Source organism: Mustela putorius, unplaced genomic scaffold, assembly GCF_011764305.1.
Source record: "Mustela putorius furo isolate JIRA1106 unplaced genomic scaffold, ASM1176430v1.1 tig00003987_pilon_pilon_pilon, whole genome shotgun sequence".
Lineage (NCBI taxonomy): Eukaryota > Metazoa > Chordata > Mammalia > Carnivora > Mustelidae > Mustela > Mustela putorius.
This window is the reverse complement of record NW_025422126.1, coordinates 3414278-3430214: the sequence shown is the minus strand read 5'-3', so window position 1 is coordinate 3430214 and position 15937 is coordinate 3414278. Positions and strand designations below refer to the sequence as shown.

General features: G+C 43.8%; 1 protein-coding gene across 5 annotated transcripts in view; it reads left to right on the top strand.

Moving 5' to 3' along the window:
* Positions 1-15937, top strand: part of CLPB (caseinolytic mitochondrial matrix peptidase chaperone subunit B) — a 142750-nt gene that overhangs the window by 42102 nt on the left and 84711 nt on the right. For 4 of the 5 annotated variants that reach the window (XM_004768123.3, XM_004768124.3, XM_004768127.3 and 1 more), the window contains one exon: positions 10203-10306. In XM_004768123.3, the coding sequence (XP_004768180.1) occupies positions 10203-10306 (104 nt within the window). Of the gene's footprint in view, positions 1-10202; positions 10307-15937 lie in introns of those variants that run through there. The other variant, XM_013064352.2, reaches the window with a different exon arrangement.

Sequence of the window (15937 nt, the reverse complement as noted above, 5' to 3'; positions counted from 1 at the left end):
GGAAATGTGTACCAGCTTTGGCCCCACACAGACCTGGATTTTAATCTTGGTTCCTATGCTTAATTTAATTCATGTGTATAATTGGGCAGCTCATGTTACCTTGCTGTTTATTCATTTATAAAATGGGACTAGTACCTCATTGTAAGTGGTTATATGGACCTGGAACAGTGAATGTGAAGTGCAGCTGTACCTTTTGAGGGAAGAAAACAAAAGTTTATTATCCTCTTTTGAGAAAATTGTGGCACATTTTCTACACAGATTCTTTGCCTCCTACCAAATCTTAGTTTTTTCCCTAAGGAAGCTGGCTTTAAAAAGAAAACTGTTCTCCCCACCCTCTCCACTCAGGGTTCATGCTCCCATGCCACAGGACCTTTAGATTTAACACATGCCGCTGCCTTTGGTCAGGCCACCCTGCTTTCCTGACCAGTGCGTAGACCAGCCAGTGGACTGAATGAGCCACAGCTCATTTGACTTTCCAGCAGACCTCCTGAACTGTGACCTCTTTGCTTCTTCCCTTCATCGAGGTGTGCACTGGATTGAGAATAGGTCACCTCTTTGTCTTCTCCTTGGGACCCGTGACACTCATCACAGTGACCCTGTGCTTTGGATGTGGGGGGTAAAGGGGAGGAGGAGTTGGAGGAGCTTCTCCTGAAGCTCAACATTGTGTGGGGACGACCTGGAGCTGGGATCACTGCCCTTCTTGCTTCACCAGCTCCAGCTGCTCGCCAGCCGTCTTTGACACGTGCCTGGCCCAGCATAGGCCTCGGCCCACACCACAGGTTTCCTCGCTTTTTCTTAAACAATGTGGCAACCCCAAACCCCTCCGGCCACTGAGAGCAGAAAGCCTTAGCATCGATCGATGTAACTGTCCTCCCATGCATTGTGACGCCCCACTGTCCTGAAAGCAGGAGCTCATCAAGGTCAGTGTGAGCCAACTTTCCTACATATGCTCCCACCTCTAATCTAATTACAACCTGATCAGCAAATTAAAATGCGCCTCATGGGGGCTGTGGCTCCAAAGGGAGTTCCATGAGTCTCAGGAGCTGCCACTTTGGGACCACCCTCCAATTTATTTCCTCAGCTTTGTCTAGGAACAGTCTGCTGGAAGGCAGGAAAGGCCTGGTACTCAGGAGAGGAAGGTGAAGGTTTTCCACTGCTAAACTGCCCGTGACCTAGTTTGCATCCTCAGGTGGGAGATGTTTATTTAGGCAGGGCTGATAGAGTTGCATCTACCATTTCCCACCAAATAAAATAATGATTTTATTTATTCTTCTTTCATTTATTCATGCACTCATTCAGAAAGCATCTACTGACTACTTTGGCTTAGGCACTGGGCAAGGACCTGGGAATGAAGGTCAAGACATGGCCCTTCCCTCATAGTCTAGCAGAGAAGGCAAATAAAAGTAAATAGGCAATCATGGTACAACATGATGAGGGTCACTTACCCATGGGGGTAAGTACTGCATTGTGGGTAGACAAATAGGAAAGACATGGACCCAGGCTGGGGGTCAGAGAAGACTCAGTCAAGTTGGTGACCTAGTTCCTGAAGAGCCCTGAAAGTGATGGGCACTAACCAGTTGAAGCAGCAGGAAACATTCCCAGCAGAAGGAGTGGCACATTTGATGGCCTTTGGTGTACTTCAGAGAATTCATTGTTTTTGCTGGGTCTATAATCCTTCAGTCCCCAAGATCCACTAGAGATAATCCCTGAGATCATCATAGGAATTAGAAGTTCTGCAGTTGAAAGACGTCCCGAAGGAATAAACTTTTGGAACAAATGGTCAAGTTCGCTATGATTAATAGAAGAGGGTAGGGAATCAGCCCTTTTTGAAAAATCATGTCAGTGTTGTTGCATGTATATCCAGTCTGTTGATTCTAACTGCTGTATCGTATTTCATAGTGTGTCTCTACCATGTTTAACTTACTCGTCCCCAGAGGGGGACACTTGATTGTCTGCAACTCCCCACTGTCACAGAATGCTGGGATGAACGTCTCCCATGTTGCCCCCTATGGATCTGCGAAAGAATTGCTGTGGGAGGTATATATTCAGAAGTGTGGGGTCTTAGGGTAACGGTACTTTAATTTGATAAAGTATTACAAGATCGCCTTCTAGAGGCCGTACCAGTCTGTCAGAGGGTCCCAGAATCCCGTGTCCTTTCCCAACACATGGCATTTTTCAGCTTTCTAACTTTTGCCAATTTGTGGAATTTAAAGTGATATCTCATTGTTTTAATTTGCTTTTTTCTAATAACAGATGAGCTTGAAGATCTCTTCATATACTTAATAGTAATCTTTTTTGTTAGTTTCTTCCTCTGTTGGGCTTTCTGATCCTAGCCATGCTGCTAAAACCTGACTTGAGGTATGGTTCCCATGGTTTGTTAGCTGCCTCGGAGTCAGTATAGGGAAGTGAGGGGCAGTATAGCTGAGGGATGAGGACATAGACTTTGTAGCCACACTGCCCTGGCTTGAATCCCACCTCAGTACTTTACAGCTGAATGATACCTTAGGCAAGTTACTTAACTCCTCGGGGCCTCAGTTTTCTTAATGCTTAAGCTGCCTCATTGGGTTGTTGCAAAGATTAAATGTGTTAGTATATATGAAATGTTTAAAACAGCATGTGGCATGGGGGAAGTATACACAAATGTTAGCTCTTATTAGACTACTGTCTTCCTAGTACTTAGCCACACTCTGTACCCTTGAGAAAATAGATACTTGTACTAACAGGTAGTAGAAACAAGACAGAATAAAACAGTTCTCAGCCTAGGATCAGAGCTCACTCTCACATCCTTCACCTTCAGTGAGTCAGCTCACTTGGGTAGAGATAGAAACAGAACAGATTCTGACTGGTGTCGGGAAGGCAAGTACTGCTGCTAGAGACAAGTCATTAAAAGACAAACCCCCATTCTCTTGGGCTGTACATAGCCTCTGAATCTCCAAATTAGGGCAGTAGAGTCTGGAGATTATCTCTAGTCTTTGAGGCTAATAATGGCATTGGTTTTCTTTCCACAGACCATCAGAGATCAAATCCTGAGCTAGCTCAGAGAATTGCTGGTATTCTTAAGTCTTTGCCCAGAGGGAACCTGTTGAGTAGTCCGCATAAATCCTTTGAATAGAAATGTTTCCTGTTGTAGAAAAACAAAGTTCATGGGGTGATATACTCTGTCCCCTTTAATCCAGTTGTTAAGACCATAAAGACCTAGCCCATACACCACAGCCTGTATGGTACCAGCTACCCAAGTTTAAGGCAGTAATACCTAAACCTAGACTTACTAAAGATCAACAGCCAGTATGCCAGCATCAGAACAGAGGGGAGGCTGCAGTTGTCCTTTTTTTTTTTTTTTTAAAGATTTTATTTATTTATTTGACAGACGAGATCACAAGTAGGCAGAGAGGCAGGCAGAGAGAGAGAGGAAGGGAAACAGGCTCCCTGCTGAGCAGAGAGCCCGACTCGGGCCTCGATCCCAGAACCCTGAGATCATGACCTGAGCTGAAGGCAGCGGCTTAACCCACTGAGCCACCCAGGCGCCCCTGCAGTTGTCCTTTGATAGGTCACCTCGAATAGCGACATCTGCTTCCATTTGTGCCATCAAATTCTCTTTTTACTTCTGACCTTGTACTCCCCATGTTAGCCAGACAACAGACCTACTTACCATCTCCCCATGTAAGTCACCTTCTCCCAAATACAGTTCTGAACCTGGGAATTTGTTTCTGCTTCAGTAAAAGGCATCAAAGAGAAAGAAATCACTTCATTCCAAAGTCTCAGTGCTGCTCCTGGTTTCTGCTTTTGCCTTTCCTTGACTTCTGATACCTGTATATTCCTTGGTTTCTGGCTACCTACTTGGTTTGTTAACCTACTGTTCTTTAGCTTCTAGTCCTTAACATCTGACCTGGCTTTTGCCTCATATCTGTGCCGCCCGGTCTCTGGCCCTTGGTTCTGTTTTACTCTGAACTTCTTGACACTTGCTGGACATAGCCAACTGCTAAGCCTGTTCTTACCAGCTTTGCCTTAGCTTTCTCTAACCTGGCTAGCCTCCTACCCTGTTTTTGCCCCGCTGTATTTCTGTTGGTCATCAAAGTTAGCTAACCAGAGTCATGTAGCCCTCTAGCCTGATCTGGGCTGGCTTCCCCAAGAAGGGCCTTATCCCCCTGGAGGTCTGGATTAGATGCATTGTAAGTAAGTAATGGCTGTTGGACAGAAAGCCTCCTAGCCATCTGGCAAGGTGTTTGGTGCCACTCTTGGCCACTAAGCAGCCACAGTTCCTTTAGTCCTAGCTATACCCCCGCAGTGGGGCTCCTGCCTTTGAGTTTTATTAAAAATGAAGGGAATCTTCTCTGAGGTTACAGAATGAGTCACTAGCTTGGTTGCTTACCCTCTTTGGCCTCCAAGTTTGTGAAGTGAATTGCCCATTCCGTTTGATTGGGTTAGCAGTCTGAGGGCTGAGCCTAGTCACTGTCTTCTCCCCATCCTGTCAGACCACCATCTGCCCTCCAGGGCCAAGGGTAGCATACTTGGTTGCTTGGACACGTCTTGCAGCCTGCAAATTGGACAGATGGAATCAATATTCACGAACCTGAAGAGGCCCAGGTAGCACAGTTAGTGACACTAGCTGCCTGGAGGGACAGCCTGCCATGGGAGGAGTTGTGATTGAATGGTGATTGGATACAGCAGCTGAGGATTAACCAAATTATGTCCCTTTGAGTTTAGGTCGACAAACCTTTCTCTTGGATTTTAAAGCAAGACACCTTGTGCAGAATATAGAAAGAAGTGCTGCCTTCTTAACCCAGGGCTATGCCACCTTGAATCCTGGGGCGGAGGCGGGGGGCATGGTCAGGTATACATCTGGTGCCGGCTTCAACCCAGAATCATGTTATCATTAAGATTATATGGACAAAGGGGGGCGCCTGGGTGACTCAGTAGGTTAAAGCCTCTGCCTTCGGCTCAGGTCATGATCCCAGGGTCCTGGGATGGAGCCCTGCATCGGACTCTCTGCTCAGCAGGGAGCCTGTTTCCTCCCCTCTCTCTGCCTGCTTCTCTGCCTACTTGTGATCTCTGTCTGTCAAATAAATAAATAAAATCTTAAAAAAAAAAAGATTATATGGACAAAGGGAAGAGAGCTCATATTTGTGGACTCCTTCTACGTGTCATGTACTACTGAGTTTTACATACTTATAACCTGTGGGTGGGCGATGTTATTATCTCCATTTTCCTGGTAAGGGAATGGGCGTCCGAGATATGGTAACTTGTCCTGGATCACAGACAGTGAATGATAGAGCTTTGATTTGAACCCAGATCTCTCTGTTTAGTTATAAAATATGCTGTCTTCCCAATTTAAATGTCTCAGTTCACATTTCTCTGACTTCCCCACAGCCCAACCACAGGTCAGGGACTTAGTAAAAATAATAACCAGTGTTTGTTGAGCACTTACTATATGTCAGGTGTGTTTTAAGCACTTTATGTGTGTTCACACAGCCATGTGAGCCAGATGCTTTTATCATCTGTGATAACTATGAGATTGCAAAATGATGTTCTAATTTCATTGTACCTTCTACATTTATTAGTTGTCATTCTATAATAAGAAAGAACTTTCTTTTCATCCCATTAACATACTTATTTTCAGTATGGAATTACGAAATCTTTTTTTACTCAGTGGGTTATAATCCATTATTGTCATTCACATTGATGCTCAGATTGTCCCAGATTTTTTTTTTTTTAATTTGAGAGAGAGACAGTGAGAGAGAGCATGAGTGAGGAGAAGGTCAAAGGGAGAAGCAGACTCCCCATGGAGCTCGGAGCCCGATGCGGTACTCGATCCCGGGACTCCGGGATCATGACCTGAGCCGAAGGCAGTCGTCCAACCAAATGAACCACCCAGGCATCCCTCAGATTGTCCCAGATTTTAAAGCCAATGTTCTTAACCTCTATATCGTACTGTCTCTCTAGCAGATATTTTTTTTTCACTGCCTTCTGTGTTGGTTTTCATGTCTATAAGAGTCTTTTTATACCCTCTTGGCTTTTCATCTTCTGGGGAAACAAGGAAGACCAATGCCAGTTTTATCCCAATTATGTGTAAACAAAGAGCAAATACACCTCCAAGTGAGAACCTGAGAGACTCTGCTGCAAATTCAATATCTGAATTTTAGACATGGATTTTAACTGCTTAGAGAGCCTTCTCATTTCTTCTTAGGATTGTAATCGATATACTGGATAGATTACCTATGAAAGGTAATTCTTTTTTTTTTTTTTTAATTAACATATAATGTATTATTTGCCCCAGGGTTGCAGGTCTGTGAATCATCTGGCTTACACATTTCACAGCACTCACTATAGCACATACCCTCCCCAATGTCCATCACCCAGCCACCCTATCCCTCCCCCCTCACCCCACAGCAACCCTCAGTTTGTTTCATGAAATTAAGAGTCTCTTATGGTTTGTCTCCCTCCCAATGAAAGGTAATTCTTAAGATCATTTTAGGTAAGGTGATAGACACCTGAGACTTGGCCTGACCGAGTTAGATCAGTTGTAGGAGAACCTCAGCTACTTGGGAGGTGGATTTTGGTTTTCTGACTTACCTGTGAGGACTGTGTGTCTGTGTACATGGGAGTTATTAAAATTCATCCATCCAGGGCACCTGGCTGGCTCGGATGGTTGAGCATCTGCTTTTAGCTTCGGTCATGGTCCGAGGGTCCTGGGATCAAGTCCCACATTGGGCTCCCTACTCAGTGGGGAGCCTGCTTTTCCCTCTTCCTCTCTCTCTCTCTCTCTGTCTCTCATTAATAAGTTTAAGAAATCATTTTTTAAATTTTTTTTATTTATTTGACAGACAGAGATCACAAGTAGGCAGAGAGGCAGGCAGAGAGAGAGGAGGAAGCAGGTTCCCTGCTGAGCAGAGAGCCCGATGCGGGACTCGATCCCAGGACCCCGAGATCATGACCTGAGCCGAAGGCAGCCGCTTAACCCACTGAGCCACCCAGGCGCCCAAGTTTAAGAAATCATTTTAAAAATTCATCCATCCATGCAGTAAATAATTGAACCAGGTTCTATGCCTATTTGAATGAAATTCAAGCCAATTGGCACAGGGAAAACTATGAACACTGCTGCTTACAGATATTGAAAAACTAACAAAGAGATAAGCTAAAACTATAATTTGACTTAATTAAAGATTTTATTTATTTATTTGTCAGAGAGAGACAGAGAATACAAGCACAGGGAAAGGCAAGAAGAGAGGGAAGCAGGTTGCCTGATATGGGACTCGATCCCAGGAACCTGGGATCATGACCTGAGCCGAAGGCAGATGCTTAACCAATTGAGCCACCCAGGCATCCCTACAATTTGACTTTTTAATAGTTATGATAGAGTAATTTTTAGAAATGCTCACCATTATACTCTCAAAAGCATTAACAGTTCTTTTTTTTTTTTTTCAAAGATTTTATTTATTTATTTGACAGAGATCACAAGCAGGCAGAGAGGCAGGCAGAGAGAGAGGAAGGGAAGCAGGCTCCCCGCTGAGCAAAGAGCCCGATGTGGGGCTCAATCCCAGGACCCTGGGATCATGACCTGAGCTGAAGGCAGAGGCTTTAACCCACTGAGCCAGCCAGGTGCCCTAAAAGCATTAACAGTTCTGAAGGCCAGTAAGCAAAAGATTAACATGCTAAGAGAAAAATGGTCAAAGGACATTATGAAAATAGTCAGCTATCATGATTCATGAAAAAGAAACACAACTGACTACTAAACATATATATTTTTAAGTCCAATCTCCTTAGTAATCCAAGAAGTGCAAGTGGAGTTTGTAGTGTGATTCCATTTCTGCTTACCAGATTGACACGTGATAAAGAAAAATAAATACCCTATTTTGGTGAAAGGAAAGCACAATTTACTCTCATCCTTCTTCCTTTGCTAGTTAAAAAGAAAAACTGGTACACTCTTTGTGAAATTCAGTTCAATATTTATCAAAACACTTAAAAAGGCTTACACTTTTAGGGTGCCTGGGTGGCTCTGTTGGTTAAGCATCTGCCTTTGGCTCAGATCATGATCTCATCTAACTCTCTGCTCAGCAAGGAGTCTGCTTCTCCCTCTCCCTCTGCTCCTCCCCTTAGCTCATTCTCTCTCTTTCAAATAAATTTAGAAAGCTTAAAAACAAAACAAAACACAAAAACCTTACACTTTTGATCCAGAACTTCATCTCCTAGGAATTTAGCCAAAGGAAATAATCAGACTGTGTTATTGAAATATTTAAAATAATCTAATGTCTTAGAATAGGAGATTGGTTAAATGAAGTATACAATAGTAGAACACTGTGCAGCTATTGAAAACAGCGTGGTAGACAAAATACTTAAAACCTTGAAATATTGGGGCTCCTGGGTGGTTCATTCAGTTAAGCATCTGACTCTCGGTTTTGGCTCAGGTCATGATCTCAGGGTTGTGAGATCCAGCCCTGCATTGTGCTTAGTTTGGTGTCTGTTTAAGATTCTCTCACTTTCCCTCTTCCTCACCCTTTGCCCCTTTTCCCATTCACATGTTTGCATTTGTGTGCTCTTTCTCATAAATAAAATCTTTATTAAAAAGTGGAAATGTGGGGTGCCTGGGTGGCTCAGTTGGTTAAGCGTCTGCCTTTGGCTCAGGTTATCATTGCAGGGTCCTGGGATCGAGCCCCACATCGAGCTCCCTTGGTTCAGCAGAGAGCCTGCTTCTCTCTCTCCCCAGGCCTGCCACTCTGCTTACTTGTGCTCTCTATCTCTCTGTCAAATAAATTAAAAAAAAAAAAAAAAAGTGGAGGTGTGTATGTTTGTGTTTTGAGAGAATTTATTATGGTCTTATTTTTGTAAATAAAAATACACATACATTGAAAAAACTGGAAGGTTGTTTATATATTCTAAAAACATTTTCTTTTTAATTATTTATAGTTTCTGAATTTTTTATGGTGAACAGAGCTTTTTTTTTTTTCTCCTTAAGGAGAAAAAGCATTAGCAGAAACATGCCACAATAGGAGGGAAGTGAACATATATATGTAGCCCTTCCTGGGTCAAGCACACTAGGCTCAGTGCTCTGTAAATTTACCTAATTTAACCTTATAACAAGTCTGTAGAGGCTTCTACCTCTGGTCCCACTCCCTTTGATCCATTCTCACAGCCACTAGAGTGACTGTTCGAATAGCAAAGCTTTGGCAGGAAATCCACCAAACTATAAATAGTGGTTACTCTTGGAATTTAGATTGAGGAGGTAGATATAAGGAAGACTTTCATTCTTTAATTTAATATTGCAATGTAGTATGCATTTTTCTAAGTCTGTATATTTTGAAGTGGGGAGGAAAAGCATATGTTGTCAAGTCACTTCCCCTTTAAGCCCTTCAGTGGCCTACCTTCTCTCCCAACAGTTCTTCCCCTTACACTCTCAGCTCCAGTGCTACTTTCTTCAGGTGAAGCTCTGTGCCCCTTTGCCTCTAGGATTTGTGAATACATTGAGTCCTCCCACTTCACCACCCAGATCTGGCTATGCATCCTTCCAAGTCTTAGGATCCTTAAATACCACATCCTCCGGGAGGCCTTTCCTGATCTCCTCCCTTGGTTTCCCACTGTACATGGTTGTTGTTGTTTTTCTTCTTCTCTTTTGATTAGGGTTATTTATTTATTTATTTGACAGAGCATGTGTGTTCAAGCCGGGGGAGTGGCAGGGAGAGGGAAAAGCAGGCTCCCCACTGAGCAGGGAGCCTGATGCGGGGCTTCATCCCAGGACCCTGGGTTCATGACCTGAGCTGAAGGCAGATGCTTAACCAACCGAGCCACCCAGCTGCCCCAGTACTTCCTCCATCATAGCCTTTACCACACATTACTATAATTTCATGCTTATTCTTGATATTCCCAGAAGACCATAAGTTCTATGAGGTTGCAGACCATTGCACAGTAGAACAGTGATTACAACACTGTTGTAAGAATTTAATAAGTAATTGCGGAATAAGTAATTCTGTATTTTGTGGTTGTGGAAACCTAGCCTTAAGAGAGGTGTTAGATAACTTGATCAGAGTCACTCAGCTAGTCAGTTTCAGAGCTTTCCTTGTCTTTTACACTGGCAGAGTTTACCTTCTTTCCCCTGTACCACTCACATGAGCAGAAGCAGCTCCAATCCCCAAACATGCTTCAGAATCTGAGTCTCGACTTCCTTTGCCTTTCCAGCTTTTGACACTTTCTGTCTTTCTGATTTCTTCCAGTGTGGTGCAGATCCTGCTTGCTGCTGGTGCTGACCCAAACCTTGGGGATGATTTCAGCAGTGTTTATAAGACTGCCAAGGAGCAGGGAATCCATTCTTTGGAAGGTAAGCACAGAATTCCCTGCTGTTTTGAGCACTCTCTTCCCTTTGGCTTCTAGGCAGCCTTGCTCTTGTGCCCGCTCTCCCAGCAGCTCAGAGTGAGAGCCTCCAGTCCCTCATCCTCTGGGAACTCATGGATAACGCAGAAAGCTTAGAACACATGCCCTTCACAGTCCCCTCTGGCTCTATGATTTATGTCCCTTCTGGAGTCTTAGGGAATAAGATAGAGGCCTGACTTCATGACCAGAGCAGGGAGTGGGGGATACCTTTCACTTGGTGTTCTCCTGATAGTACTTCACCCCACAGAGTCTCAGGTGAGTGGATATTGGAGCAGGTTTCCATAAAATAATTAAGGCAACTGCATGGAATGTGGCTTTGTTCCTCTTCTACTTCCTGCAGACTTAACCTATCCCATCCCTGTCCCAGAACTAGAAAGCAGCCTCACTGGTTTCCTCTGCCTAAGAGGTCCCTCAATACCACTCTGAATACTGCTTTTTCCCCCTTCTGTATGCAGAATGCAATCCTATCTCTGGGACCGGCCCCTCGATTTACCATTATGACCCAGGACAAAAAGTGAACCTTCTCTGTGCCTTGAGGTTTATGCTTATAAAATAGGGTGGGCATCTGTGACTCCTGAGGGTGTTAATGTGGGTTGTTTGGACTTCAGAAGAAAGAGGCGGTGTGCACCTGTATCAGGGTTCAGTCACGTGTCTGTCGGAGCATACTCAGGCAATCGGTCTTTGTTACTTCTTCTGGGGAGTAGTTCTTCAGAAGTGAGGTGTAGAAGAGGATAGGTTGCTTTGGCTATAAACAGCAATGAATATTTATTTTACTTTTGAGCTTTTGCTGATTCATGCTGACCCCTCTGCCTGTCCATTATCCTGTGTCACTCACAGAAGCTGAGATACCCCTGTTTCCATCAATAGGGTAGCTGAGAAGTACTGCTCTAGGGTTGGCAGTGATGCCCAGAGGGCAGACAGTCATGCCGACTGCCTAACGGTCAGAACACTGAAGGGAGGTTTGGTGAGGCGAGCAGTGCGCTTGGTCCCCAGAGCGGTCAGTGAGGCTGCCAGACTGACGTAGCTGTGGTAGCCCAGGGCAAAGCTGTCATTGCTGCCCCAGTGAGGTTCTCAGATCAGCAGCACGAAGGCGGTGTCAAGAGCGTCAGAGCGTTGCTGCTCGGGGGAAGTGTGGAGTAGCCCTCCCCCTACCTCTCTACTTCTCTAAAACTGCTCCTTCTGTCAAGCTCCACTTCTGTATCTGGATCCTCCACGAAGCCTTTACTGTCCTTGGCAATAATTGCAACCTGCCCTCAGCTGCTCTTTTGAATGTTCTCTAAATCTTGGCCTTTTATATGGTTATTTGAGCTTTCATCTGCCCATATGTCTTTCCTTTCCTCCTCAGCTGACAGCTCCACGTGCAGGCCATGACCTATGCTTCCTTGGATTCCCCACTGAGCTGGAGGAATTATGTTCACTTTATGTTTCAGAGGAAGATTTCATGAGTGAAACTTGCCCTGTGTGGAGACACCTCTTGGCTATTCTCTCCTCACTCGAACAACCCAGCATTACTGTCCTCAGCTTGGTCTTGTGTCTAGGTGCTCTCACAAAAAAGCAAAGGGGAGTGTTTTTTGAGGGGGCAGAGCCAGGTGGAAGGGAAGGGATTATTTGAGTGCCTTATCATCTGCTCTCAGGATCCCAGCAGGGCTCAGACACTATTTTTGATTTCATAGAATCCCAGGGCTGTGAAGCCATGGAGGCCAACCTTTGCTGTCACACCAGTTCCTACCCCTGCACCTAAGTTTTATATCTTTGTTCTCTCCAGATTGATGCTCATATTCAACATTCTAGATCAGTAGTCAGCAAACTTTTTCTGGAAAAAGCTGCTTAGTGGCTTTTAAGCTTGGTGAGCCACCTGGTCTGAATTGTGAGTGCTCAGCTTGGCCGCTGTAGTGCCGATGCAGCTATAGACACACAACACATGTACGTGGGTATGGACCAGTAAAACTTTTTAATTTGCAAAAACAGGCAGCAGGTTGGATTTGGCCCGTAGGCTGTATTTGCTGACCCTGTTGTAGGTATTTTCTTTTTTCTTTCTTCCTTCTTTCCATCCTTTTTTCCCCCTTCTTTTCTGTCAACCTCCTCTTAACTTTATTTTAACTCTTAAACTAGCTAGCCTATATTCTAGATAGGTAGGTAGATAGACAACAAAAATATTGGAAAAGGCTATTATATTCCTTATGAAATAAGATAAAAATATTAAGTATCTCTTCTTATTTTGTATGATCTATGAATTTAGTGAGTAAGCTTTCTGTGGATTCGTATATTTACTGATGACATTCCTACCTAGCAGACACTGTTCTAGGCATTGGTGAGTTAGACAGGCAAGATCCCTGCCATCATGCGCTTTATGTGTTAGTCTTTGGTTTATGAGACTGAGGACCTTCAGATGTAGTCTTTGGTTTAAATGTTTGTAAGGACTCAGTTCAGTATGGAGCCTTGGAGCATGTAATCATGACAATTTTGAAGCATTACTCAACATTCACAACTGTGTCCACCAAACTTCACTTTTTTCTATCCTCCATTTCTCATGTTGTCCACAGAATTTTAAGAGATTTTCTTAGATTTCTTGCTAAAATAAAAATGTGTTTAGCATTTGTTGTAATTTTTTTTGCCCAATAACCCTTTCGCCCAAAGACACTAAGTTATTCTGACATGGTCTTGTCTTGTCCTTAGCGAGCCCATACTGATACCCAGTAATTACCTAAGTGTTTAAGAACCATTAAAAAAAAAAACCACATTCTAGAATTTTATCAGAATCATTGATGAACTCACTCTTTAGCTTGCAGGATATGCCTGGCTCTGCATCTTTTTGTTGTTGTTCTAAGGGTTTTTTTGTTTTTGTTTTTGTTTTGTTAAATTCCAGACTGCACTGCCTGCCACAGTTTCTGGCAGCTTATCTAATTTTACCTGGCATATCAGTTTGGATTTTCTGTGCCCTCCCAACTTCATATGCTCTAGGCCCTGAAAAGTAACCGTTCTTTAGAATCATCCCAGGGATCTCTTCTCTCCTTACTAAGCCTTTAGCTCCTTCTTAACCAGATCGATCGATTGATCGATCTTCCTTTCTTTCTTCCTTTTTTCCTTTCTTTCTTTTATTTAAAGATACCTCGTTCTTTTATGCATTCAACCTGTATCTGTTACCTACTCTATCTATTTCTGGGTCATTCTCATTGGTGAAGTAGACAGGAACAAAAGAACCTTGTGATTCTTTAGATGGGACAGACTTTCTCACAGGAGGTTACCTGACTTATAGGATGTGTGAGGAGAGTAGAAAAGAGCAAGAGTGCTAGCCTTTTGCCCAGAGTGTGTCTAGGCAAATTCAAAGGAAAGTCACAGGCTTAGTTGGACAGTCCTTCACTATTGCAGCAGAGTCCATCAAATTTACTAAATTTCTAGTAGATATTTCTGTGGCCCTTTGTACTGTGCTAAGTACTGAAAGGAAGTGGTAAGTTGTTGTTTGTGACCTTGCCAGGACCTCTAAACCCCAGTAATACATCCCTTTTCTACCTTATCAGTATTGTGAACATCAAGAGATAAAGCATATGATGTGTGAATTGTAAAGTGCTCTGCAGTTGTAATTGCTTATTAGTTTTATTTCTTTATAATTCAGCATGCATTTACTGAGTGTCAGGCACACTGCCAGATGCTGGGAATGTAGAAATGAATATACATGATCTAGGCCCTCAACAGTGTTCCCAGTTAAGTGAGAAGACAGACCTATGAACAAGGCATCACAGTACAGAGTGATAATGCAAAGGTAGATGTACAATGAATGGAGATAGCACTGGCATAGGCAATGATAAGCGCTACCTGAGGGCAGACTGCTGTCTGGGAAGGGGCATAGTGTGAATGACTTTGAATAGGGTCTTAAGGAAGAGTGGGAGATTGCCTGGCAGACTAAGAGATATGGATCTTCTGGGTAGAAGGGACAACACATGAAGAGACGTGGGATGGGTGGGTGACAGCAAGGACTCATCTGCCTCAGTGTTGAGAATAGCAAGAAGCGAGACTAGAGAGGGAAGCAGGGTTCTGCGTGAGAAGGACATTGTAGGACAGTTGTAGGGTGCTCACACTGTTTTCCGAAGGTCCTTGAAGGATTTTAAGAAAGGAGATGCTTGGTTTACATTTGCAATTTAAATGAATCATTTGGATGGGGTGAGGGATGAAATTGGAGGAGAGAGATTAGCAGTGGCTCTTTGACCTTTAGGGGATGATGGCCTCCTTTGAGAATTGGATGAGAAGCTATGCTCCTCTCCCCCAAAATGTACTTAAAATTTCTGGGGATTCCTAAAAGTGATATTTGGAAACGGAGAAAGTAGATGTTTAAAAAAAATATTAAGAGGTTGAATTCTTAGCTGAATGTAGGAATTGATGGAAAAGGAGGCATCCATGGTGACATCCCGATTTCTGATTTGGGTGAACAGTTGGATGTGTGGGTCTGGAGTTCAAAGGAGAAGTCTGGCAGGAGATAGGGATCTAGGAGTCACCAGCGTTTGCTTGGTAGTGACTACAGTGGATGTGACTAAAATTGTCCAAGGAAAAGAGTGAAGGTAAGAGGTGAGGGGACAATCTCCTCACTCAGGGTACAGCATCTAAGGTGTGAAGAAGAAAGAGGATCCAAACAGGAGTGCCAAAAGCATTGGAGAAATTGCCTTGTTTTCTTTCAGAGAGGTTCTTTCTGTTTTACCTGCTTAGAACAGGCACAGTCTAGAAAGGAAAGAAACTTCTGCAACCCCCTTTTTGAGACTTTGTCATTGGTTGCCCCGTTCCTAGCAAAACCCTTCTATTTTATATATGGCCATTGCTCCTTAGCAAGAAGACTGCTCTGCTAGGCATATTACAATATTCCCCACCCTCATCAAGGTGGGTGTTTCTGGGCAGAGGGCAGGTCTGCTAATGCAAGTGATGCGAGAGTGCCCTGCATAGAAACCAGGTTGGCCTGACTGTTCTGTCCATTCTCTTCAGCCATTAAGAGTGGCATCTTCAGAGGTATGATGGTGTCCTGGAGAGAGGTCAGGCTTTAGTGCTAGGCAGTTATCTAAGCTCTCTTTGCCTAAGTTCTGTAACTTACTAGCTATGTGTTCTTGAGCCAGTAGTTAAGGTTTTAGAATTTCCGTTTTCTCCTCTATAACATAGGGATAACAATACCCATCTTACAGGGTTGTTAGGATGACTAGAGATAAGTAAAGCATCATGTGAAGGATGATATTTGATGAAGAACTTCTCTACAGAGGTGGGTTTGACTCCGTGTAAAGCTGCCTTGGAGGTACTGAGCAACTCATTACTCCAGGGGCATTGACAGAGGTTGGCTGTCTGCCCATCAGGGATTGTGTACAGGGGATTCTTGCCCTGGGTCTTTGGGTAATATGGCTTCTAAAGGACCCTATCAGCCGTGCGATTTCTAAGGTCTAGAAGCTCTAGGCTCACCATCAGAACAAGTGATGTACTTATAAGTGGGATTTGAGCTGAGCTTTGGAGAGCAGAAAGAAAGTGGGAAAAGAAAAGCTGTTCTAAGCAGGGAACACAGCTTGAGCAAAGGCACATAGAGGGGACATATGTGGAAAGGGGAGCATGG